The sequence below is a fragment of the Callorhinus ursinus genome, unplaced genomic scaffold (assembly GCF_003265705.2).
Source record: "Callorhinus ursinus isolate GAN/ISIS: 27379988/994484 unplaced genomic scaffold, GSC_fseal_2.0 scaffold1, whole genome shotgun sequence".
In the NCBI taxonomy this organism is placed as follows: Eukaryota; Metazoa; Chordata; class Mammalia; order Carnivora; family Otariidae; genus Callorhinus; species Callorhinus ursinus.
Window position 1 is genome coordinate 71,204,660 of NW_027397063.1, and position 26,429 is coordinate 71,231,088.

At 42.8% G+C, this 26,429-nt stretch overlaps 1 protein-coding gene across 8 annotated transcripts in view; it reads left to right on the top strand.

The window, feature by feature from the left end:
• The window catches only part of DGKG (diacylglycerol kinase gamma), a 210,083-nt gene that overhangs the window by 24,623 nt on the left and 159,031 nt on the right, over window positions 1-26,429 (top strand). For all 8 annotated transcript variants that reach the window (XR_012379230.1, XR_012379242.1, XR_012379229.1 and 5 more), the window contains exons 2-3: window positions 8,256-8,566; window positions 25,634-25,710. Coding sequence is in view for 1 of the 8 variants with exons in the window: in XM_073896004.1 (XP_073752105.1) it covers window positions 8,500-8,566; window positions 25,634-25,710 (144 nt within the window). In the remaining 7 variants the exon portion in view is untranslated. The remainder of the gene's footprint in view (window positions 1-8,255; window positions 8,567-25,633; window positions 25,711-26,429) is intronic.

Below are 26,429 nucleotides of genomic sequence, written 5' to 3' on the forward strand. Positions count from 1 at the left end.
TCAGGTTTTACCTCCAACTTCCTGCATATTTAACATTCTTCTGTTCCATTGTGTGTTCCTGTTTAATATAAGGTGGTTATTTTCCTTAAATACTATTGGCTTTCCTGGAGCATGCCAAGGTTTTCCCTCTGGCTTCCAGTCTACCTTCCAGTTCAAGGACGAGGGTTTAGGTCTTCCCTAGTTGGCTTATTGATGGCATCAGCATGTAACACAGGGCCTGGCACTTATTCATTATATTGTATTATAATGAAATGGAAGATCATGGGCTTTGGGACCAAACAGACTTGGGTTCAATACCAGTTCTGTCACCTACTGATGGGTGAACTTGGGAGAATCACCCTGGGACTGTTTTTGCCACTATAAAACCTTCCTCACAGGGTTTAGTGACTATTGCAGATAAAGCATGCAAAGCACCAGATGTGTGGTGGTCTAGAAATGGAGGTTGCTGCTATGGCTTATTGTGAGAGTGGTATGTTGAACAGGTGAATAATTAAATGAATGAGTGACCCACACTCCAGCTGGGATGCCCCTGGGCTGTAAATGCTCCCCCACCTGACACTGCCTGCTTGTGCCAAAGGCAGCCCACCTCAAGTAGCAGGTCTCCGCTTCTCCCCGGAGACTGCATGCCTCTCCTGGGTACCAGACCCCTGCACCTGGGCAGCTTCGTTCAGCCTGACATTTTCACACCACCCCCAGAGCAGGGATTCTTAGGTTCAGTCTGAGGCTGCTAATGAGATGCAGTCCTTAACTGCAAGTCCTCTCTGTCTTGCTATGGGTAGCACGCCATCCCAAGACTTTTATTTTTATGTTTGTCAAAAAGGACTACACACTGGTAATTTATTAAATGAGTTATTAGGGATTACTCATATTTGTTATTCATAAACTCAAATTAGCTCATTACTAAGTTCCCCAGGGGGCTCTAATTCAGTTATCTGTGGAGTCCGGCTGCTTCTAAATACTCAGCCACTGCTGCCTCCTCACTCAGCTAGATGGTTGGAATGCTGAGACCTGCGGGAAAAGTCATGTTGTCTTGCTGCGTCAGACTTGCTTTGAGTTGGTTGTGGTGTTCAGCAACTGCTATTCTTGCCTTTTAATTAGAAATCGGAGTTCATTTACCTTCATCATTATCGTATTAGCTTGTGGAGGATATTTGGTTAACCTAACAGCATGTAGTGACACATATCTGCCTAAAAATACTTTAGGCCTATAATTTTCCAATTACTAGATTTTAAGACGTGAACAAGTTGTAGTTCGAGCATGAATCATGCATATTCTCTTGCTAAACAGGTGCATATGTACTCTGAACCCAGAAGTGCTTATGTAGTTGTTTTGGTGATCTATGACTGCATAACTGCCCCCAAATTGAGTGGCTCAACCATCATTTTATTATCCTGGAAAATTCTGTGCATGAGGAATTCAGACAGGGCTCAGCAGGGACAGCTTATCTCTGCTCCACATCATGTCTACCGAGGTGGCCAAACCCAAAATAGCTTCTTGTCTTCTGTGTCCAGCACCACAGCCAGAACAGCCTAAGTGACTGCTTGCGGGCTGGGGTGGCTTATGTAGGATCACGCAGTGGGGTCTTCAGTTTTCACCATCAGCTGGGTCACTCACTTCTCCTCCAGGGGATGTTAAGCCTCCCTCTGTCCGTGTGGTGCCCTTGGGATCTCTCCAGCAAGGTGGCAGAGCTCCTGACATGCCAGTTCAGTGTCCCCAAGAACACAAAAGCGGAAGCTGCCGGGCCTAACTCTGGCACAGTGTCACTTCTAAAGCAAGTCCCAAGCTCAATCCAGACTCAAGAGGAAGGGACCAAAACGGACACGAGTGTCAGGAGGCATGGTTTGGGAGGGACCCCCAGTGCGATAAACTACTATCATACTGACAATTCATTAATGAATTCCAACAACTTAGGTAACTTGGAACATACTGTCAGGTTAAGCCGAATGAAGTGACTGTTATAAGTTTATAGAGGTAGCTTATAGTTACAGATTTGCAGGTCATTCTTTTCATATTAAAATCTGTGCATTATTTAGTATTAAAATTAGGATTCTAATATTAAAATTCTTTTCCCGCTGGGAAGCTCAAACAGGTACGGTAAGATCTTTTGCTCCATGCAAATGGTCTCCATCAAAAAAGGTTGAGAACTACTTTTCCACTGACCAAGAAATGAGCCCTCAGAAATCTTGTAGTCACTAGAGCTGCAAAGTGAGAGGGAGGACACGGTTTCCACCCTGAAGGAGCTCAGAGTCTCCCAGGGAAGAGGTGGCAAGTGCCATAATGGAGAAAAGCCCCAGGAGCTATTGAGGAGCAGAGAAGACAAGCCTAGCCCAGGCCAGGCTATTAAAGGAAGTTTCTAGGAGTAGGTGACACTGGAACTGAACTCCAAAGGCAACATAGGAGTTACAGAGTTTAAGAAGGACCAGCAGGCACATAAGCCCAGAGACAGGACAGTTATCAAGATGGGACTCCTCACAAGTTTGGGAAGAGAGAGGGGTTCTTATCTTTCTAGCTGTTAGTCATTCTTCCCTTAGAAAAAAGTACTCATTATGGGTTTGTTATAAATCATCGGGTACATATAAATAAGCTCCCCCAATCTGATGCCATATTCATGAATTAATGTTTTTATGAGAGCAAGGAGGAGATGAAGAGGTGTTTGTTCTGGGTAATTGGCTATGGCTGATTCATTCGGATGAATAGAGACCTGGGACTCAAGTCAATACCCATTGAATATGCCGTCTTCCTTCTGACTTGTAATTTCCATGCTGACATCTGTATAGAACAAATAGAATTTGATCTGGGATATGAAATTGCAGAGCTAGAAAATGTGTTAGCAACCATTATTCCCACCCTGTCATTTGACAGGCAAGGTCACTGGGGCCCGGGGACCTGAAGCAAGTACTCAGAGTGGCATAGCCGTTGGGACATAAAACACTCTTCTCCCATCCAAGCCTGACAATACCCAATCTGAGTGTTATTTAGAAAACCCTATTACATTTTCTCCTGTCAGGAAAGATATTCAGGGAGGTAATCAGAAGATTGTGCATACTCTAAAGAGCCGCCAAGAGGGGCGTGTCGGGCAGGCTGCTGAAAGGGATGTGCTGAGTGATGTCAAGAGCAAGCCTCTTGTGTGGTGGCTGCCGTCTCTGTCAAAGGCAGAAAACCAGAGGGGCCATCATGTGGGAATGTGGTCAGCAGTGACCATCTGGACAGTCAGGCTGTGTTTCAGGCCCCTGACTTCTCCCAATGGAGATAAACAGGGCAACTTCTTCCACCCTGAAGCCAAGCACTGAGCTATCATGCAACAATGATGATAATGAGTATTTGTTGTATTATTGCAAAGTATACCTCTTTACCTTGTTACTCCTCCTCAGCTCCTTCAGGAGTCTTTCCATGCCCCTGTGCCCACTACAAGGTGGCCTCCTTGTTCCCTGTACCACCACACTTCCCATCCTGTGTTAATTATCAGTTGGGGTGTCTGTCTCCTACACAGGACTGTCAGCCACCACAGTAGAGAAGCATAGAGGACCTGTGTGTTCTATGGGAACAGCTGGGAGAACAGCTTAGTTTGCTCAAAGAATTAAAAAAAAACTAGAGAAGAGAAGTGACCTTTTAATCTAGAACCAGATATGAGTAGTGGTTTGTTATGGGAAGGAAAGAGTGAGGGACATTCCAGGTCAATTAAAGGCATGGTGTGTTTGTCAGTCCACTAACTGATGTTTATGAGGTGCTGTCACGTGCTGGGTGCTTGGCTTGGTGCGTGCTAGGGAGAGACAGTAAGATGATTTGGCTGGAACGTGGAGCGTGTGGGGCAAGAGATAATTGGACTGAAGATGGGGAGATGAGTTGAACCACAGGTAAAGGATTTTCTGGTCTGGCTAAAAAGCCTGCCCAAAAGAGTCCAAGAGAAGCCCCGAAGGTTTCCAAGCAAGTAAGTGTTGGGGTCTAATTTGGTTCTAACTGAAGAAAATCTCTATGAACAGATATGGAATGATTCAAATGGATATATTGTTAAGTGAAAAAAACAATATGCAAAAGACTGTTTGGTGTAATAAAGAAGGGGAAATAAAAATATATCCAGTAATCTGCTCACTGGTGCAAAAATAAGCAGGAAGGATAAACTGGAAACTAGAAGGGGTAAGTGGGAATGAGATGGAAAAGGAGAGGGATGAGCACAGAGTAAAAGGAATGGGGGCAGCCAGGCCTCGAGGGAGAGACCCTAGAGTGAAATACAAACAGAAATGAATAGGAGTGTGAAAGAACTAATCTAAGTAACTTTTGAAAATAGGACTTTGAGGACGTGCTCGGTTGGCGAAGACAAAAGAACTGTCAACAAATCTGGAACTCTTTTTTGTTTTTCACAGAGTTGTAGCTAGCAATTTTGAAACTCCTTTCTGTGTATTTAAGGATTGGGCAAATAAATATATTGTAGATAATGGAAATGAAGTTTATTAGAGAAGGGAGCTTAAAAATATGGAATGAGGGGAAGTCTACAGTCAACATTGTAATACTGGGCTATAGTTGGAGGTCTGAGTATGAACTTGGGGTTTTTAACATGAATGGATGGATGGATAGACAGTCAGCCAGCCAGAGATGAGATGTGTGTGTATACCTGCATGGGTTTCCTGGCCCTGGCCCTGATAAAGTCTAGAAGCTATGACACCCAGTAGCGATGTGCATACCTAGTGCCCAAAGCTTGGTTTCAAATACTATTCTCCACTAAAATGAATCTGTGCTTTGGAGAAATGACTGATTTCAGGACAACTGAGGAAGTACAGGGTGAGACTGAGACATTTTGTAGTACTAGAAAATAAAGGTGTACTCAAAGAATGATGGGAAGATGTCTGAAAAACAAGAAATCAACTTGAATGAGCCTCCGCTGGCCAAATCTGGGACAATTTGAATCAAAACAAATAATGATAGTGATGGATTATATCCCTCTGAATAAAATAAGAATCCATTAATATAAATAAATATATATATAATATGTAAACATAACATACGTTCATACTTATATAGATATATATTATATTTATTTATATTTTATGTATTTATAGCATTTATAGTATAAAAATATACATAAGGAAACTGATACAAAGAAATAAAGAGAAAGCTCTTCCTTACAGTAGAATCCAAACTAATAAATATAGAGGGAGTGGAGTGATAGAATTAGAAGTTCTCTATCATAATAATAATTAATCCAGGGGCACCTAGGTGACTCGTTCGATTAAGCATCCAACTTTGGATTTTGGCGCAGGTCATGATCTCAGGGTCGTGGGATCGAGCCTGGACTCTACACTGGGTGTGGAGCCTCCTTAAGATTCTGTCTCTCCCTCCCCATCATCCCCCACTCGCACACTCTCCCTCTCTCTAAAAAATAAATAAAATAATAAAATAATTAATCCAGGCAAGAATCATCAGTTGGATGCTAAAACTCGTGGATAACAATTTGATGAGTAATTACAAAATTCAAACAACCTGGAGCAGGAGAAGATCAAGTTCAGAAATCTATGGCATAACACAAAGACTTTGCACCCGACAGCTGTCCGCTGATTGCTTAAGTCATATTGCTAAGTGTTGTATTTGCAATTAGGATGATAATGGTAAATGCTTATTGAGTGCCCACTGCGTGTTAGCCATTATGTTGTTAGGTGAGGTTTTGGGATTCTCTGTTTGTTTGGTTTTTGCATATATTAACTCACTCCTAGCACTAGCTCAGTGAGATTTGTATTAGTATTCCCATTTTTGAGGGGAAAACCAAAGGTCAAGAAACACAAAATCTGTCTAACGTCAAATAGCAAATAGGAGATAGAGCAGGATTCAAAGCCCCTGTCTTCTGACTTGGAGTTCCATGATATTCTCTCAGGCAGTGCATCTCTCGGTCACCTCAGATCTAGCTCTGTATTTCTGGGAGTGTGCAGAATGATACAGCCAGAGAGGCATTCTTAAACAAAAGCTTGGAGGTTCCTTCTTTTTCTGCATCATATTTACTGAACACCTTGCCTCATCTTCCTCATCTAAAAATAACAAAAGCAATGCTGAATGTACGCGGTCGTTAGGAGGACAAGTGGGCTAAACTCTGTAAAGCATATAGGGTAAAGTAAGTGTCCTCTAAATGACAGCCACAGCCTTAGTAACACCAGTGGTAACATTGAATTCCCTGGTTTGATGGAAAATGTTTCTAAAGGTCACCCCTCACTTTTGGACTGAATTGATCATCAGAGGACAGACCATAAAGAGCTTTGTGTATCATAAAAAGATAATTATGTTTTAATCTATAGGCAATAGAAAACCGCCGAAGAATTTTATTACTGGGAGAGATGTGAACTGGTTGGCCATTTAGAGCAGACCCAGGGCAGGAGAGTAAAAGCCAAGGCAGAGAGCCCATCGGAAGGCTGTTGGTAGAGACTGGGAGCGAGATAATGAGGGTCTGAGCTGATGAAGCTGGCATGACAGAGAGGAGGGGACCCACAACAGACGGTCACTCTGGAAAGCGGTGCCTGGGTTTGGCAGGAGAGGAAGGGGAAAGAGCTGAGGCTGAGCCTTGGACTTCTGGCCTGTGTCCTTGCTCCTCTCCAGGCGTGACCAGAATGTAGAGGAGGGGCAGGTTGGGGACATGGGAACAGGCTGATCTGGGATGGTCTGGGATACACAGAGGAGTCACAGTGGACAGTTGGATATTCGGATCTGGATTGAGGACAGAGTGAAGGGTTGGGGCAGCATGCCTGGGGTCACTGAAGCTGTGGCAGTGGGCCCCTCAGGGAAGGGGTATAGAGCCAGAAGAGGGCTGAGGTTGGGATTTGGGAAATGCCCGTATTTAACGATGGCCAAAGAAGTGGAAGGAGACTGAGGGAGAACACTCCGAAAGATAAGATTGTTTCCAGGGGGCTGTTTCCTGCCATGGCAGAGGCTGCAAAGAGAAGCAAAGGAAGTAAGGAAGGCCTGAAAAACGCCTACTGGATTTGACAATTGTGTCCCCGGGGACCTTGGCGAGAGCAGGTACCAAGGAGCAGAATCCAGGAGGGCAGTGGATTAAGGAGAGAGTTGGACATTTTTAAGAAGAGAAACTACAACTTGGATGATCCTGGGGATGCAGGCATCTCACTCCCTTGCCATGCATTCCCACCCACTGGTGGAGAGCTCTGATTGGTGGAAGGTCCTCCTTCCAGAGCCAGAGTCTCCTTCCAGCGTCTTCCCTTAGCTCCTGGCCAGCCCTCCAGGTCCACACCAGCCAAGTCCGTGAGCTCCTCCAGATAGCTGCACAAACCTGCCTCCTCACCGGGTGGTCTCATCCAACCCCTCCACCGTCCCTCATATGCTCCAGGCTCCCAGATTTAACTTGATGTCTGACCCTCCAACATGGATCCTGTTTTATGAAAACTGAGCTGCTTTGGCAACATCAGTCTGTATTTCTCCCCCGATTAGGTTGGTAGCTTTCCAAGACTTTTTTAAACCTCAACCCAGAATAAGAAATACATTTTTACATTATGGTCAGTAAACATGTATGTATAACTGAAAGATGCGCTCTTATTTTCAACTCCATTTCATGCCATTCCACTCTATCCTATTCTGTTTTGTGTTTTCAAATGCTGGCCTTGGCCCACCATGTCAATTTCATAACCCGCTAAATGGACTTCATGGCTGATGGTATGACTGACTGCCAGAGCTCACTGTGCTAGGAGGGGCTCAAAGGGAAAGATGCTAAGCTTCTGTCTGAATCCATCCCCTTTCCCTCCCACAAGTTCCCCTGCACTGGGGTGGGCAGGTCTTTCCTCTAATCACCTTTGTATGAAACCACTTCAGTCACTGGGATGTTAGCCAGCCTTGCAGGTATTTGAATGTCCAGAGTAATGGTGGAATTTAGAAATCCATGGAGGAGAGACTGGCTTACCTTTCAAATCATAGCAGATAAGTACTGTCCCTACTTAACTCGTGAGGCATCTGACAGCCTGAGGCATTTTCATGCCTTGAGGATGCCCTCAGGTGGTCCTACTACACCTCTCCTGTGAGACATGTAAAATCTCCTGAGTGGAGGAGTATGAATACCTATTCAGACGGACCACCCACCTGGAGTTGTGCTGGTCTGGTCTATATGCCCTCTTCAGACTTCCCTGGGGAGAGCCCCCCCCCCCGACCCTGAGAACCACTGCCTCCCATAGACCTTTCCCCAGAGAACAGTTGGGGATTTCTTTTATAAGAAAGGGTGACTTACGAATTCTAACACTCCCATTCACAGCGTCTTTTCTACTTCTGCCCAGGAGGAGCCAGGATTTCTGACGACCTTGACTACGGATAGAAGCATGCTATTGGAGCAATAGCACAGGCCTTCTCACATCTGCTGAAAGGTGCCTACCACTGCCATAGACACGGGGATCCTCAGAGTCTCCCAAAGGGCCGGTCCATCACCTACCTGCAATGAGCCAGACCCTGGGCTGGGCCTCATCTTCACCCTGGTGAATAAAACTCCATCCCTGGCCTCAAGCACTCACACCCAGCTTAAAGATGAGTGAAGAACGGTGGGTCTCCCTCACTCCAGAAGAATTTGACCAACTCCAGAAGTATTCAGAATGTGAGTAAATGGATTGACCCACCTGGGGCAGGATTTCCTCTTGGTAGGGGAGAACATTTCTGGAGAGCAGAATAGTGTAATTGTTGCAAAGCCACAGAGAATGAGGTTGGGCCTGACAGATTATATTTCCTTATAAACACAGAACCAGTGTCTTTAAACATAAAAACAATTATCTTTACACCTATAAAGGATACATGCTCACCATAGAAATTTGGAATATACAGGGGAGAAAATAAAGAGTAGGTTAAAAATCACAGCCAAACTCATGAACATTTTGGAACACTCCCCTCCTGTGCATATTGCCTTACATGGTTGAGTTCCCGAGTATACAGTACCTTTTTTTTTTTTTAGCCTACATTTTCTGCCTAACATAATACTGTATTTTCTCCTGTGTATAGCATAATTTTTGAAAGCTGAAGGCTGCGTAGTTATAAGGTTACTCAGTCACTGGCTTTAAAATACTCTTGTGTTTGGACCCAGTGCCTTTTTTCAGTAAGAACAGAATGCTGATGTGTGTCTCTTTCTTGACTTTGTTCTGAATAAGCCTGGCTCTTCAATGGGGGCTCTTGGTTTCCCAGTAGTTATACCCAGGAATAATTGCAATGCATCAGGACACTTTGGTGGCAAGGCTGATGCTCACATGTGGGCACCCAGCTGTGCCCTCTGCAGGCTACTCCTAATCCTGACATGACAGGAATTTGCCAAGACTGGAACGCCACCTGACCACTGCCCTCTGCACATGTGGTGACCATGGTGTTTGCACAGTGGCACCAACATTTTAGAGCCCTTTGCTTTGCAGACTTCTCAGCTGCACTGACTTGCCTTGCCCCTTTGGTCTAATCACCTCTCCCTTACTGTTGATTTTTCTGGTGCTTTTGTAAATCACTAGGCCAATGGCAAGTTGACCTGCCCTCCAAAGTTTGCCCAGGGAGCCCTTGTATGCCCTTTTGGCAGCCTGCCCTGCTCCTACGGGACAGGCAGCCCTTGTCCACTGTCCTGATCTGGGAGTCTAAATATTGGGCTTCAGTGCCCCCTGTGGGTCTTGCTCTCTGTGATGTGACAGCCCCAAACCCCCACAGCCTGTGTCCTCTTCTGCACGATGAGAGTTGGATGAGACGACCTCTTCCTGTGATTCCTCCCAGGCCTGACACCCATGACTCTGTGCTCCCCATGGTCAACAGGAGCCCCCATGGGACTTCTGGCCAGTCTCCCTCTTGGCTCCCTGGAGCCCATGGCCTCCTGTCTGACCTTGATGAGCTTAGAGAGACTCTGTAATATATTGACAAGGAGCAAGGCATCACCTTCCAGGATAAATTACATTTCATTCAGCATGCTCTGTAGTCAGCCAAAGACTGGCCCTAGTCAGGGATGAAAAAGAAGCACAAAGAAAAGGCTTAGCTCTTGAGGAATTGGAATCTTGTTAAGGAATCAGAAATGTGTTCCTAACACAAGCAAAGGGCAGGTTTAAGGCAGCAGGCAAATACCTCTGGCAGAGCTGTCTAAACCGAGTACGTAAATGATAAGGGAATTTAAAACTAGAGGAATTTGGTATGGGGGAGTGTATTAGTTTGCTAGGCTCCTGTGACAAAGTACCCACACTCTGGGTGACTTAGAACAACAGAAAGTATCTAACAGTTCTGGAGGCTAGAAGTGCAAAATCAAGGTCTCAGCAGGGTTGGTTCCTCCTGAGGACTGTAAGGGAAGAATGTGTTCTAGGCTTCTTTCCTTGGCTTGTAGATGGCTTTCTTCTCCCTGTCTCTCCGTGACATTCTCCGTGTGTGTGTGTGTGTGTGTGTGTATCTCCATATCCAGATTTCCCTTTTTATATGGACACAGTCATATTGGATTAGACCCACCCTATTCCAGTATGATTTCATCTTAACTAGCTACATCTGTAATGACCCTATTTCCAAATAAGGTCATATTCTGAGGCGCTGCAGTGGGGGGTCAAAACTTCAACATATGAATTTGGGGGGAGGGGATACAATTTATCCCACAACAGAGGATTTAGCTGGGTGGACTCTGTGGAGGACAGAAGTTTAGAATGTGAATAGTAAGTAGATAGTGGGGGAGGGGGAGAAACACCAGAAACAAAGGGAGAGAAGCACAGAGAGGGATATGTATGGGTGGTAAAGAGAACCTCTGGGCTCTAAGGAGGGGAGGGTGGGAAGGAGAACAGAGGAGGGATGGGGATAGTAGGAGGCCTTGGGTCGAAGTGTGGGTTGGGACCGAGGTGGCAAAGTTCAGAGCCATGAATCTGGTGGCTGTGTGCAGGGTGGCCTGAATATAGAAGCTGCCAGATCAGGGAGGTAGAGCAGGGTCTGAAATCTAGTCTGAGCTGAGTATTGGGGCTAGGAGGGACTGTGGCAGTGAACAAATGCTGATATGTGGAAATCTGTGGTAGAAGTATCACCAACATTTGTGGAATGAAAGGAAGCCAGCAAAGATAACCTTGAAGACTGTGAATCGTTGGCAGATGCCAACATTAGTATTCAAGGGTGGTGGGGACGGTTTGGGAATGTTGATTTTGGGATGGTGATGACACATCCACTTCTTCATTCATATGCGCCAGGTTGCAGGGAACCAGCAATGAGGGAGACACAATCCCTGCCCTCAAAGAGCTCCCAGACTAGTAGGGAAAGATAGTTGGGACTCAAACAATGATGTTCAGTATGACAGGTGCTAAGGAGTGGGGAACACAGAGGAGGAGAACTAGCCTAGCCTGGTGGGAGGCTTCCTGAGGCAGGTGTGGCTTCCAGATGCCAGAAACACTGCAGGAGGGAGGAGGGGAGAGCATTGCAGGCAGAGGAAGTGGCTTGGGGAGCAGGGAAGAGAGGTCATCATGGTAGCTTCGGAGAATGGCAAGCAGGTCACAGACTTGGAGCCTAGGGCAAGTGGTGGTGGTGGTAGGAAAGGATTGGGGGCAAGAACTGGAATGATAAATAAGAGCCCATTGTGGAGGACACTGCTTTCCAAGTGAGGTATCCTATGGGCCTGAGAGGGGTGGTGGTGGGAAGAGAGTGGGCAGGAGAGCTAGGCTCCAGCTCTGACATGGGAATCATTGTGGGGAGGCAGCAAGGAGGGGACACCAACAGGAATGAAAGCACTTCAGATAACAAGCACATGAGGAAAGAGATGAGAAGGTGGGAAACAGGACCAAGAGTCTGCCTACAACCAGGGGTCAGAGAAGGGAAAGGAGTCAGAAGAAGACAGAAGAACCTGAAAGATGCCCGGGCAAAAAGAGTAGTGGGTGGAGGGAGCAGAGGGACAGAGGGGTCCACGTGTGGCAAAGCAGTAGGGGAGGCAGGCGTCAAAAAGAAACCAGACTATTTAGTAGGAAGGGGTTCCTTTGAGGCTTGGGTCTCTTTTTCAACCATCAGCTTTGTCCTTCTCTGACCCCGCCTCATCTCATCCATGTCCCACGACTGGACAAGTGCCCTGGCACTGTTGTTGTAACAGGAGAGGAAAAAAAGCTACAGTTCTTGGAAAATGATTAATCCTCAGAGGAAACCCTGGAAAAGGCACTTCTACCAATTTTAGACACATGCTGGTATTCAGTCAGATTGCATTGCCATAGCAACTGCTCTTCATAACTACATAAACAGGAGCTTTGCGGTAGTGGAATAGCGGAAGTGTACAGCCTAAGAATTGGGAACTTTCCCCAGTGGGGTTACCAGGTAGGACGGGCCAAGAATTTCAGAGTAAGAGGCTCTTGGTGTATTCTGTTTATATAACAAAAACCCTGTACCTTCTTTGGTGGCTTTCTGCTGGGGGTGGCGGGGGGGGTGGGGGAGAAGCCATGTTAAAACTGCCCTCATAGATGTAGGTATTTATTTTATATGTACACACACACACACACACACAGTTGATGCATATATATATATATGGTAAGTTTAATGTGAGTCAGTAAAGTGTTTGTAAAAAACATACTGTGATATTAAGGATATTTTTGTCACAAAATCAAGTATAAAAATGAAAAATGGATGAAAAGCTACCCATGATCCCATCTCCCAGTGATAACCACTACGTGTGTGTGTGTGTGTGTGTGTGTGTGTGTGTGTGTGTGTGTGTAAAATAGACATGCGAGGCTATTTCGTATGCTGTTCTCCTCACCCTAACAATTATCTATTCAATTCAGTTATCTACTGCTGCATCAAAACAACTTCAACCTCATGCATTAAAACAGCCATTTTGTTTTTTCCCACGATTCTGTGACTCGGGAATCTGGACGGGGCACAGCTGGGATGGCTGGTCCCTGCTCCACAGTGTTTGGGGCTTTGGGTGGGATGCCTCACAGGATCCAACAGGCTTACTCACTGCCATGCTGTTACCTCAGCATTCCTCCATCAGATTGCGCTCTCCAAGTGCTTTGTCATCTCCCAGGGCCTCTCCATGTGGCATCTCTTTCTAGCTGGCTGGCCTGGACTTCTTACATGTGGCCCCAGACTCCAAGAGCATAAAAGCAGGCCTTTTTAACACCTGGACTCCGAGGTCCCAAAACAGAACTGTCTTCACATTCCATTGGCCTGGCCCAGACACAATGGGGCCAGGGAATGGACTGCACATCTCATGGGAGAGCAGCTCACACAGGGCACAGGGAGAGTGTGGACAGCCATCTTCGGAGACTAGCTAGCACACAGTATATCAAGAGGTGTTCCTTTGTTGTTCAGAACTTTCCAGAAGTAAGGCTTTTAGGGGCTGCAGAGATTTCTTTTGATACATTATTTTATTTAACCGTACTGCTGATTGCGATCGTAAGATGTATTAATAGACTCACAGTGTCTAGTAAGGCCAGCTGGTATCCGCATTATGTCCTGCCCTGATCAGACCTCTTTGAGAGCTGAATTTATTCCTGGGCACCACAGTGCATGATGTATATGGACAAACCGGAATGTGTTTGAGAAGTGCCACCAGCATGGTGAGGGGCCTCACAGCAGGGTTATGAAGAAGTGCCTGCAAGTACTATGCCTGTTTGCAGGAGAAGGGAAGATTCAAATAAATAAATAAATAAATAAACATTGCTGTTGTGGGGAGGAGGCGTGTAGTTAATTTTGAATGGCTTCCAGAAGTAGCCCTAGGACTAATGGGAGGAAATCATCAAAGAAAGTCTTAAAGGAATTCATTGATGCCTAATAGTCAAACCTGCCTAAGACAGAACAGAATTAACTTAAAAGCGATTGAGTTTTCTTTCCCTAGATATCCAGTTGATCAAATGACCATCATTAGCCCTTCTAATACTCAGTTTCTATGTTGAAACAGGTTTCTTTTCCACCTCAGAGGGCATGAGTTTGTGGGGAGGCCTTCCACTGACCCTCCCCTAACAGCTTCATATAGAGATATAATAGGTTTATTATCCTTCTAATCCTGATGTTTGGGAGAGGCAATTATTTTTCCATAATTTGTCAAGGACAAAACTATCCACTTTTTCATAAAGGGAAAAAAGGAAAAAAATGATAAAGCATCAATTTTAACTTTTAACTCTCCAAGAAATTAAACCAAACATTTTCAACATCAGCCCATGGTTGCTAGATTTTGTAGACTTTTTACACCTGGGAGAAATTTTAAACCACCATCAAATCCATCTCCTACCCATTTTTCAATGAGAACACTGAGTCCAGAATTGCTCAGTGACTTCTCCAAGGTCACACAGAAGGTCAGTGGTAGAATAAGAATTAGAACCAAAGTTCTCAATCCCAGGTCAAATTCAATTTGCTTCAGTCTAGCTCCAATAAATTAAACAAAAAGTACCCATTGGAGCTCAACCTTCAATGATACAATGGGGAAAAATATATATATATATTTTATATTTATTAAAATATTATATCTATATTTGTATGTCAGTTAAACTATAATAGAGCAAAATTTTAAAGTACATTTAAAGAGAATGAATCAGTAAATTGTGCTATTCAGAAATATATTTCATTAGAATCAGATCAACGCAAAGTTTCTGACTTTTAAGATGTAGGTAAATTACAGCTCAAAATTCAAACCTGTCAGTTTAATATGGGAGTCAGAGAAAATGTTTAGGGCTGGTTTATAGAACAATGTAAGGCTCTAAGTAAGCTTCGTTGAAACCTTATTATTTATATGGGCCAGTGGAGTGAGAGTTAATCAAATGTTCTTGGAGTCCTGGGTCCATTTAAGTGTCATGTCTCATTGCTTCCTTCTTGGAGGGAAACCACAGCTATTTCTCACCCATGTCTCTTGCAGTGTAACTGGACTTCTTTTCATTCTGATGACTAGGACTCTACCCACAAGCAGTCACAGAATCTATGGATAAGGATAGACTTCTACGGAACAGTAGCTCTCAGATTTGAATATGCACACGAATCTCCTGGAGATCTTGTTAAAAATGCCAATTCTGACTCAGTAGGTCTGGGATAGTTCTGAGGTGCTGCATTTCAGACAAGCGTCCAGGTTGCTGATGCTGCTGGTCCAGGGACCACACTTTTAGTCACAAGAAGGTTCAGGTTGTCTGATCCATTCCTCCACCTTCATTTGGGTTATGACTGATGAGGCCAAATTATTTGAAGAAAAAGTGGGAAGTTTTGCTCTCAATGCCAATTTTGTTTATACAAATAAGCCATACCAGTCATTCAGAGCATTTATGGTGAATCAGAAAATCTCAGTATCCTAAAGAGGGTTCTCTTATATGAGCCCCCAAACCCTCTACTTTCAATGTAAAGTCTTTTTCCCTTATTCTATATGTAACACTGTAGCAGAGTTATCACTTTCACTGGTTCCCCTCAGTAGTTAGCTTGGTAGACCTTGGTGGTCCTCAGCCTTGGCTGCACACTAGAAATACTTGGGAGGCTTTGAACCCTTCCAATGCCCTGTCCACACATTTTCCCGCCCCCGCCCCTGGGATCATTTAATCATAATCTATAGGTGTAGAATCCAGGGTTCAGTAGTGTTTAAAGCTCCCCAGGTGATTCCACCTTGCAGCCGAGGTTAACAACCACTGGTCCAGCTTTTTTCCCGATGCCCCTGGAAATATAGGACATGTGGGACAAGCACAATAACCTAAATCCCTTTTCTAGTCCTCCTTTATTCCATGAATCTTTATTGAACATTGATTTTATGCCAGGCAGTGGGCTCTATGCTGGGGAGAAACATTGCACAGGAAAAGAAGTGTAGCTGGGAGAATGTGTCAATGCGTATGAAGCTGGGCTCCTTACACATGCTTCCCACATTACACTTTGGGGCCTGATTCCTCCTGGCTGAAAAGGTGGGCCTTTTGATGCACTGCTCCTGGATCTGGCATGTCTGTTCTGATATCATTCTCCATCTTTCTGGAACCCTTGGGAAACTGCGCTCTTGCTTTTGTGCACCTCACTGTGTTCTTGACTCCCTGGAATACTTACAAAACTTACTCATACATCCCAGCCATCCTAGAAAGAAGGAAAATCTAGGTTCCCCCCCCCCTTTCATGTGCCAACTTTATCTTTTCCCCCTCCTCTTTGTGTCTTTCTTTCCAAGGGTTGAGTCATTTACGGTCTTCTCAATCTATGGAATATGTTCCTCTATCCTCAGCATCATGGTTTTGTCTGTTTTGTGACAGGCAAGCCTTACTAGTCAGCCACAAATATACAAGAATGTTACTAAGGCCTTCTCATCAAAAGTGAGGTCCATGCACCTGCATAATTGGCATCACCGAGAGTCTTGTTTGAAATGCAGAATGTGAGGCCCCAACTCAGTCCCTGTTGAATCAGACCATTTAAACCTGACCCTCAGGCATTTCCTACACGTGTTCAGTTTGAGATGCTCTTGGGCAACTTTGAGGCATGGAGAGTTATTATGCACCTTATAATTTCACTCTCATCTATGGGTTTTCAGGTTCCCATTTGAAAATGTTGATTTATAGTTATTTCAGAGTTTGATGGCCCGACTAGTGCTCATATACTCAGTGTTCTTAACTAGAAGATGGTCCATAAACTTTGGGTTCTGGTTCCGGCAGCACCGCTGACGTTCTGCTGTAAACACTGAAAATCCTAATTTGTCTGCTTGTTCAGTTGAAGGGCATCCCTTTCCCACACAAGCATGGCAGTGAAGGTGCTTGTGAGTTGGGCCAAATTTTCTCCTTAAAAAGGCTTTGAATGTGCTCAAACACTAGGAACAAGTGTTTGGTTAAGGTCCCAGAATTCTTGGCACATAAAGCATAAAGAGACAATTTTGGATTGAAACTTCTGAGGGTAGTTGTTACTGCTAGTGACCTTGATCACGGAAAAGAGCCTTCTTGACTCCTGATTTGGGGTAAAACTGCATGCTAATGGTTCAGCCAGTGCAAGTTAATACAGAATGTATCCCTGCCTTGCCACGAAGCTGAATAAGTTGACCTGTTGGGTAAAGTTCCTTAGTGTTGTCCACTTCAGCAATGGAGAATGTCTGCCCAAGCGTGGTGATTTGGGATTTAGCAGAGTTATAAACTTTTCTTCATTTTGCAATAATTATCCAGCAAGTTTAGCTGCTTCTTAAGAGAGTCTTAATTTCTAACAATAAAATTACATTCATGGGACAGCAGTTCTTAACCTTGACTATACATTGGAATCCCCAGGAAGCTTTAAAGTATTTTGATTCCTGAGTTTCTATAGAGGGGGATGAGTTAGCCTCGTGATGGGTATTAAAGAGGGCATGTATTAAATGGAGCACTGGGTGTTATATGCAAACAATGAATCATGGGACACTACATCAAAAACTAATGATGTAATGTATGGTGATTAACATAACATAATAAAATTAGATTTCTTAAAAAAAAAGAGATGCTGACTTAATTGGTCTCAGTGGAGACCTGGGTTTCAAATGTACATAGGCTCCTCAGGTGGTTCTGACATGTAGCCAGGTTTGAGAGGCACTGTCATAGAGGAAGGGCCTTATCTTCTGATTTACCCATGTTCACATATCCAGTGAATCTAATAGCTGTGTTACATTATTAGATATGCTAAAAATCAGAGTCACCCACTCATTAGTTGCATGCCCTTGAAAGAATCATCTAAATTTCATAAGCCTTGGTTTTTTCTTCTCTAAAATAAGGACCACTGGGGTGCCTGGGTGGCTCAGTCAGTTGGCATCTGCCTTTGGCTCAGGTCATGATCCTGGTGTCCCGGGATCAAGCCCCACTTCGGGTCCCCGCTCAGCAGGGAGTCTGCTTCTCTCTCTGCCTTTCCACCTACTTGTGCTTTCTCCCTCTCTCTCTCTAAGAAAATCTTTAAAAATAAAATAAAATAAGGACCATTATTACATTAGAGGGTAGTTGTGGAGATTTAAGTAAAACATGTAAGATTACTAAGATGGTGCCTAGCATACAGTAAGCACTCAAGAAAATAGGAGTTCTTACAAAGAACTGTGGACATGCCCTCTGGTAGACACTTAGGAATAGAACTGGATCTCCTCCGAGTCTGGTGGTGGTACTACTGTACAGGCTTCTGCTCTCTACTGAGACTGTGCAATTGGACCCACAGGCGGTGCCTGGGCTAAGATCAAGGAAAGCTCTGAAGAGGTCCCTCATTGTTCTTAGCTGTCATAAGGTGAAACAGAATGGAGTAGTACCCACTTGCTCCTCAGGCAAATAGAAACCCAGCCTGGAAACCTGTCAAAAATAGAACTAATAAAATATCAAAGGACATTCCAGGAGAAAGGAATGGGTCTCAAATTTGAGAATTAGATTTTCTCCCTTTTTTAAAAAGGGACAGATGTTGACACTATGAGCTCATTAAGGCCCATGAAGCAAATTGAAGTAAATGTGTGGTGAAGGACACCGCTCATGGAAATCTAGGAACCAGCAATCTCTTGGATTGTTTTTTTTTTAATTTAATTTTAGGCTATTAATCAGAGATTTTAAAATACTTGCTCTGTTTTTCTTTTTAAAGCCTATTTATTTGAATGTGAACATAGGATGAACATACTTGTGTATGTATATATACATATATGTGCATGTGTGTGTGTAGCGTGCATTTATAGCATACATTTAAATATAAATCAGGATTTTGCAAATATGTAGTCACTTAGAACAAAAATAGGATTTCTGCTAGGATCAACCGTGGAATCTCCAAAATGTGACAGTAATATTAAAAGTATGAATTCAAGTGAAATCACTCCCCTGGTTCTCAGTCAAAATGCTGGCTCTTTACTACTCTTGCAGAAACCACACCAAGGGTACCCATGCTTCCAAATTTGACTTTTTAATGCAATCCAGATTTGGCCACTCTGGCTGGCCTGAAAATATCCCATTAAAATAGATTCTAAAATGTAGTCTTTTCTAAACAATTGGGCTGCCCATAGAATGATTTGAATATAATTTTTATGTAATGTTAACTGAGCCCTGGCCTAATTCTAAGCTCTCTTCCATTCTGTTGCCCGGAGTGGCCTTTAGAAAACAGAGACTTGATTATGGTACTCCACTATTCAGGAAATCTTTAACAATTTCAAATCAATGTCCTTAGCTTGGCACTCAAGACTCCCACAAATCTGGCCCCAAACTACTCTCTGGTTCTGACCTTTCTTAGATGTCTTGTGATGCCCATCTCTGCATCTTTGTTCACCCTGTCCCTTCTTAGAATACTTCTTCCACTTTGTGTCTGCCTTTCAAACCTCACTCATTCTTATACCTCAGCTCAAAGTCTACCTCCTGTATAGGACATCCCTGGCCCCCACCCAAGCTTACTGTCATCCTAATTTTACTTCTTTCCTACTCATTCTACTTCTCTGCTCTGTGCTTCTAGAGCTTCTGTATTATTGTTATAGCATTAATTACCTTTTTCCCTGTGTTAGCAAGTGTTTGGGAAGTAACAGTGAATAGTGCTTAAGGGAAAGTAATATAGACTTTGAGCCAAACTAGACCTGAATTAAAACCCTCTTAGGCAAGTCGCTTAATTTTTCTGAATTTCAGCTTTTTCTTCTGTAAACTAAAGAAAATATAACCAAATGTGCATGGATTGGCAGGGGAGAGTATATAAGCATATGCAGGAAAGACCCCCAACAAGAGGTAGCCATCATTACCACATTTATTCAGATAATCTCTCCAGCTAATTCTTCAACAGTCCCTTGCAGCATCTCACCCTCCATAGTGTCTTCTGAATTGAGTGGAAGCAGCCCAAATTGATGACATCTGCTGCCTGGATCTCACTGAGCTATTAGTTTTTCTCAACATCTGTTTTGCATTTCAGGAAGAAATGTCCATTTTTAGGCAACATCAACATTTTCCTGTGGCATTTCAGTATGTCTTGGTCCTGAAATGATTATAACTTGTGCTTGATTGAATCCAAGTCAGCAGAGCCATGGAGAACAGCCCAGCCCATGCGCACATCTACTTTACACAGGCCTATGAGAAAGAGTAGCCCTTTGTAAAAACACCAAGGAACACTATGTCAATTTTTAATAACATTGCCCTTTGCTCAGATGTTCTCAAATCATGGCAGTAATGGAGCTTGGGAAGCTCTTAATTATCCACAGTACTAAGAGACAAGGAGAGCACAGAGACCCTGGTTTTCTCTGATGTCTAGAGTTCTGATAACTACACAGGATACACTCAGGATGTGTTTATAATAAAAATTACTGACTCCCTTTTCTAGACTCCCAATTTCCTTATAAAACTCAAAAGAAGAAGAAGAAGCCACCATTTTCTCTGGTAGTTTCCAAATTATTTCCAATGGAAAGGAAAATTTTCTTTTTTTTTTAATTTTTTATTGTTATGTTAATCACCATACATTACATCATTAGTTTTGGATGTAGTGTTCCATGTTTCATTGTTTGTGCATAACACCCAGTGGTCCACGCAGAATGTACCCTCTTTAATACCCATCACCAGGCTAACCCATCCCCCCACCCCCCTCCCCTCTAGAACCCTCAGTTTGTTTTTCAGAGTCCATCGTCTCTCATGGTTCGTCTCTCTCTCCGATTTCCCCCCCTTCATTCTTCCCTTCCTGCTATCTTCTTCTTCTTTTTTTTCTTAACATATATTACATTATTTGTTTCAAAGGTACAGATCTGTGATTCAACAGTCTTGCACAATTCACAGCACTCGCCATAGCACATACCCTCCCCGATGTCTATCACCCAGCCACCCCATCCCTCCCATCCCCCCACCACTCCAGCAACCCTCAGTTTGTTTCCTGAGATTAAGAATTCCTCATATCAGTGAGGTCATATGATACATGTCTTTCTCTGATTGACTTATTTCACTCAGCATAACACCCTCCAGTTCCATCCACGTCATTGCAAATGGCAAGATCTCATTCCTTTTGATGGCTGCATAATATTCCACTGTGTATATATACCACAACTTCTTTATCCATTCATCTGTCGATGGACATCTTGGCTCTTTCCACAGTTTGGCTATTGTGGACATTGCTGCTATAAACATTGGGGTGCACGTACCCCTTCGGATCCCTACATTTGTATCTTTGTGGTAAATACCCAGTAGTGCAATTGCTGGATCGTATGGTAGCTCTATTTTCAACTGTTTGAGGAACCTCCATACTGTTTTCCAGAGTGGTTGCACCAGCTTGCATTCCCACCAACAGTGTAGGAGGGTTCCCCTTTCTCCGCATCCCGCCAACATCTGTCGTTTCCTGACTTGTTAATTTTAGCCATTCTGACTGGTGTGAGGTGGTATCTAATTGAGGCTTTGATTTGGATTTCCCTGATGCCGAGTGATGTTGGGCACTTTTTCATGTGTCTGTTGGCCATTTGGATGTCTTTGGAAAAATGTCTGTTCATGTCTTCTGCCCATTTCTTGATTGGATTATTTGTTCTTTGGGTGTTGAGTTTGATAAGTTCTTTATAGATTTTGGTTACTAGCCCTTTATCTGATATGTCCTTTGCAAATATTTTCTCCCATTCTGTCGGTTGTCTTTTGGTTTTGTGGACTGTTTCTTTTGCTGTGCAAAAGGTTTTTATCTTGATGAAATCCCAATAGTTCATCTTTGCCCTTGCTTCCCTTGCCTTTGGCGATGTTTCTAGGAAGAAGTTGCTGCAGCTGAGGTCGAAGAGGTTGCTGCCTGTGTTCTCCTTTAGGATTTTGATGGACTCCTGTCTCACGTTTAGGTCTTTCAATCATTTGGAGTCTATTTTTGTGTGTGGTGTAAGGAAATGGTCCAGTTTCATTCTTCTGCATGTGGCTGTCCCAACACTATTTGTTGAAGAGACTGTCTTTTTTCCATTGGACATTCTTTCCTGCTTTGTCAAAGGTTAGTTGACCATAGAGTTGAGGGTCCATTTCTGGGTTCTCTATTCTGTTCCATTGATCTGTGTGTCTGTTTTTGTGCCAATACCATACTGTCTTGATGATGACAGCTTTGTAATAGAGCTGGAAGTCCGGAATTGTGATGCCGCCAGCTTTGCTTTTCTTTTTCAACATTCCTCTGGCTATTCGGGGTCTCTTCTGGTTCCATACAAATTTTAGGATGATTTGTTCCATTTCTTTGAAAAAAGTGGATGGTATTTTGATGGAGATTGCATTGAGTGTGTAGATTGCTCTAGGTAGCATTGACATCTTCACAGTGTTTGTTCTTCCAATCCATGAGCATGGAGCATTTTTCCATTTCTTTGTGTCTTCCTCAATTTCTTTCATGAGTATTTTATAGTTTTCTGAGTACAGATCCTTTACCTCTTTGGTTAGATTTATTCCTAGGTATCTTATGGTTTTGGGTGCAATGGTAAATGGGATCGACTCCTTAATTTGTCTCTCTTCTGTCTTGTTGTTGGTGTATAGGAATGCCACTGGTTTCTGTGCATTGATTTTATATCCTGCCACTTTACTGAATTCCTGTATGAGTTCTAGCAGTTTTGGGGTGGAGTCTTTTGGGTTTTCCACATACAGTATCAATATCATCTGCAAAGAGTGAGAGTTTGACTTCCTCTTTGCCAATTTGGATGCCTTTGATTTCTTTTTGTTGTCTGATTGCTGTGGCTAGGACTTCTAATACTATGTTGAATAGCAGTGGTGATAGTGGACATCCCTGCCACGTCCCTGACCTTAGGGGGAAAGCTCTCAGCTTTTCCCCATTGAATGATATTCACTGTATGTTTTTCATAGATGGCTTTTATGGTATTGAGGTATGTACCCTCTATCCCTATACTCTGAAGAGTTTTGATCAAGAAAGGGTGCTGTACTTTGTCAAATGCTTTTTCTGCATCTGTTGAGAGGATCATATGATTCTTGTTCTTTCTTTTGTTAATATATTGTATCACGTTGATTGATTTGCGGATGTTGAACCAACCTTGCAGCCCAGGGATAAATCCCACTTGGTCGTGGTGAATAATCCTTTTAATGTACTGTTGGATCTATTAGCTAGTATTTTGGTGAGAATTTTTCATCCATGTTCATCAAGGATATTAGTCTGTCATTCTCCTTTTTGATGGGGTCTTTGTCTGGTTTTGGGATCAAGGTAATGGTGGCCTCATAAAATGAGTTTGGAAGTTTTCCTTCCATTTCTATTTTTTGGAACAGTTTCAGGAGAATAGGTATTAATTCATCTTTAATGTTTGGTAGAATTCCCCTAGGAAGCCATCTGGCCCTGGGCTTTTGTTTGTTGGGAGATTTTTGATGACTGCTTCAATTTCCTTAGTGGTTATAGGTCTGTTCAGGTTTTCTATTTCTTCCTGGTTCAGTTTTGGTAGTTGATACATCTCTAGGAATGCATTCATTTCTTCCAGGTTATCTAATTTGCTGGCATATAGTTGCTCATAATATGTTCTTATAATTGTTTGTATGTCTTTGGTGTTGGTTGTGATCTCTCCTCTTTCATTCATGATTTTGTTGATTTGGGTCATTTCTTTTTTCTTTTTGGTAAGTCTGGCCAGGGGTTTATCAATCTTGTTAATTCTTTCAAAGAACCAGCCCCTAGTTTGGTTGATCTGTTCTACTGTTCTTTTGGTTTCTATTTCATTGATTTCTGCTCTGATCTTTATTATTTCTCTTCTCCTGCTGGGTTTAGGCTTTATTTGCTGTTTTTTCTCTAGCTCCTTTAGGTGTAGGGTTAGGTTGTGTATTTGAGACCTTTCTTGTTTCTTGAGAAAGGCTTGTATTGCTATATACTTTCCTCTCAGGACTGCCTTTGCTGTATCCCAAAGATTTTGAACAGTTGTGTTTTCATTTTCATTGGTTTCCATGAATTTTTTTAATTCTTCTTTAATTTCCTGGTTGACCCATTCATTCTTTAGTAGGATGCTCTTTATCCTCCATGTATTTGAGTTCTTTCTGACTTTCCTCTTGTGATTGTGTTCTAGTTTCAAAGCACTGTGGTCTGAAAATATGCAGGGAATAATCCCAATCTTTTGGTAGTGGTTGAGACCTGATTTGTGACCTAGCATGTGATCTATTCTGGAGAATGTTCCATGGGCACTAGAGAAGAATGTGTATTCTGTTGCTTTGGGATGGAATGTTCTGAATATGTCTGTGAAGTCCATTTGGTCCAGTGTGTCGTTTAAAGTCTTTATTTCCATCTTTTGCTTAGATGATCTGTCCATTTCAGTCAGGGGGTGTTAAAGTCCCCCACTATTATTGTATTGTTGTCAATGTGTTTCTTTGCTTTTGTTATTAATTGCCTTATATAATTGGCTGCTCCCATGTTAGGGGCATAGATATTTACAATTGTTAGATCTTCTTGTTGGATAGACCCTTTAAGTAGGATATAGTGTCCTTCTTCATCTCTTATTACAGTCTTTGTTTTAAAATCTAATTTGTCTGATATAAGGATTGCCACCCCAGCTTTCTTTTGGTGTCCATTAGCATGGTAAATGGTTTCCCACCCGCTCACTTTCAATCTGGGGGTGTCTTTGGGTCTAAAATGAGTCTCTTGCAGACAGCATATTGATAGGTCTTTTTTTTTTTTTTATCCAATCTGATAGCCTGTGTCTTTTGATTGGGGCATTTAGCCCGTTTACATTCAGGGTAACTATTGAAAGATATGAATTTAGTGCCATTGTATTGCCTGTAAGGTGACTGTTACTGTATATTGTCTGTATTCCTTTCTGGTCTATGCTGCTTTTAGGCTCTGTCTTTGCTCTCTTTGAAAGAGGACCCCTTTCAGTATTTCTTGTAGGGCTGGTTTCGTGTTTGCAAATTCCTTTAGTTTTTGTTTGTCCTGGAAGCTTTTTATCTCTCCTTCAATTTTCAGTGACAGTCTAGCTGGATATAGTATCCTTGGCTGCATTTTTTTCTCATTTAGTGCTCTGAAGATATCATGCCAGTCCGGAAAGGAAAATTTTCTAAGTCACCATGCTTCATGAATCCTAAGTCCCTGCTTCAGCACCAAGGACAGAGCACCTCTGGGCTTAATGTCCATTCCTCTTATTTAATCAACAAAAATTTAAATGTTTTAAAATGTCTGCTCAGATGTTATACAGTCACCTAGTATATTGGTTTTCTGAACACTAGTTATGTGTCAGACCGTAATATGATATACAAAGCCTTACTAGCCAATTACAGATCTCAAGGTGGAACTGAGGCAGGAGATGAGTAAGGGAAGCAGTTATAACACTATATGACAAGTGCTGTTACAGAGCTGTGTACAAGTCATGTGGGATCCAGGAGAGGGAACTCTACCTGATAAAGGAAGACTTTACATAGGAGTTGGCATTTGAGCTGGGTACCAAGAATTGAGTGAAGTTTACAACATAGAGAAGAGACTCCATGAAAGAATGAATGAGTGAATACAGTATATTCAGGGACTTGTGGAAATGTGATTTGATGTGGCTGAAAAGTGGGGTGAGTGGTAGGCTAAAGTAAGAGATAAGGAATGGGCTAGGTCAAATCACCACGTACTTACATACCAAGCTAAGGGAATTAAGCTTTATCCCGGGAAAACAGAGAGCCATTGAAGTGTACTGAGTAGGAACACGATCAGATCACATTTGTGTTTTAGAAAGAGAGTTCATACAGCAGGAGAGAGACTATACTGAAAAAAGGAAATAAGAGGGCAGAAGGGCAGATAAGAGTGACATTTTTCCACATAGCCCTGGGAATGAGGAGTTGCTCCATCATAACCAAGGTTAGACAGGGAGAATTTACTTGGCCCAGCTACCATTAGCTGTTCACCAGTATTTCACATGTGCATTATGTCTCTCCAGATTCTTCCAAGAAGATAAAGGATGTGTTGGCTGAGTTTAATGAGGGTGGGAGCATCAAACAATATGACCCACACGAGGTAAGAACGTTTCCATTTCAAACCTTTAAAAGCCCTATATTCTAGCTTTTCCATAATTTGTTCCACTTCTAAAAGTTTAGCTCATTTTAAAGAACTTGTTTCTCAACATATTTTCTCCTCTAAGTCTCAAATGAGCCATTTATGTTTGCCAAGTTTAATGATTCTCTCACTGTCCTAGAAGACTACATCATACCTTCCTCTCTCTCTTCAAATCTTTCCCTTTTCCTGTCCTCATTCTCAGTTATCAACCATGCTTTCTACTTCACTGAGAAAATAGAAACAATCAGAAGAGATCTTCCACAAGATCCTCACCCACCTCTGTACCTTCTTTCCTGTAACTAGGAATGAGCTCTCCATGTTCCTAGTAAGTTCAGCCCCTCCAGGTATGCACTCCTTTCCATCCTCTTCTAGTCTGTTGACAGGCATTGCTCTTTCTGTATATATATCTCCTTCACATCAGCTTTCCACTATTTGTTAGGTTTTTCTCATCAACATATTAACATATAGTTATTTGTCTTATATTAAAGTTGTTCTCCTGACTCTAGTTTTCCAGTTACCTCATTTCTTTCCTGTCCTTATAGCAAAACTGTGCAAACAATTTGTCTATATTCATTGCCTCTAATTTCTCTTCTTCCCTCTTTGTTGAAAGCCCTCAATCAGAGCGTAACCCCCACTTCTCTACTAAAACCACTGGTGAAGATAGCCAAGGATCTCCATGT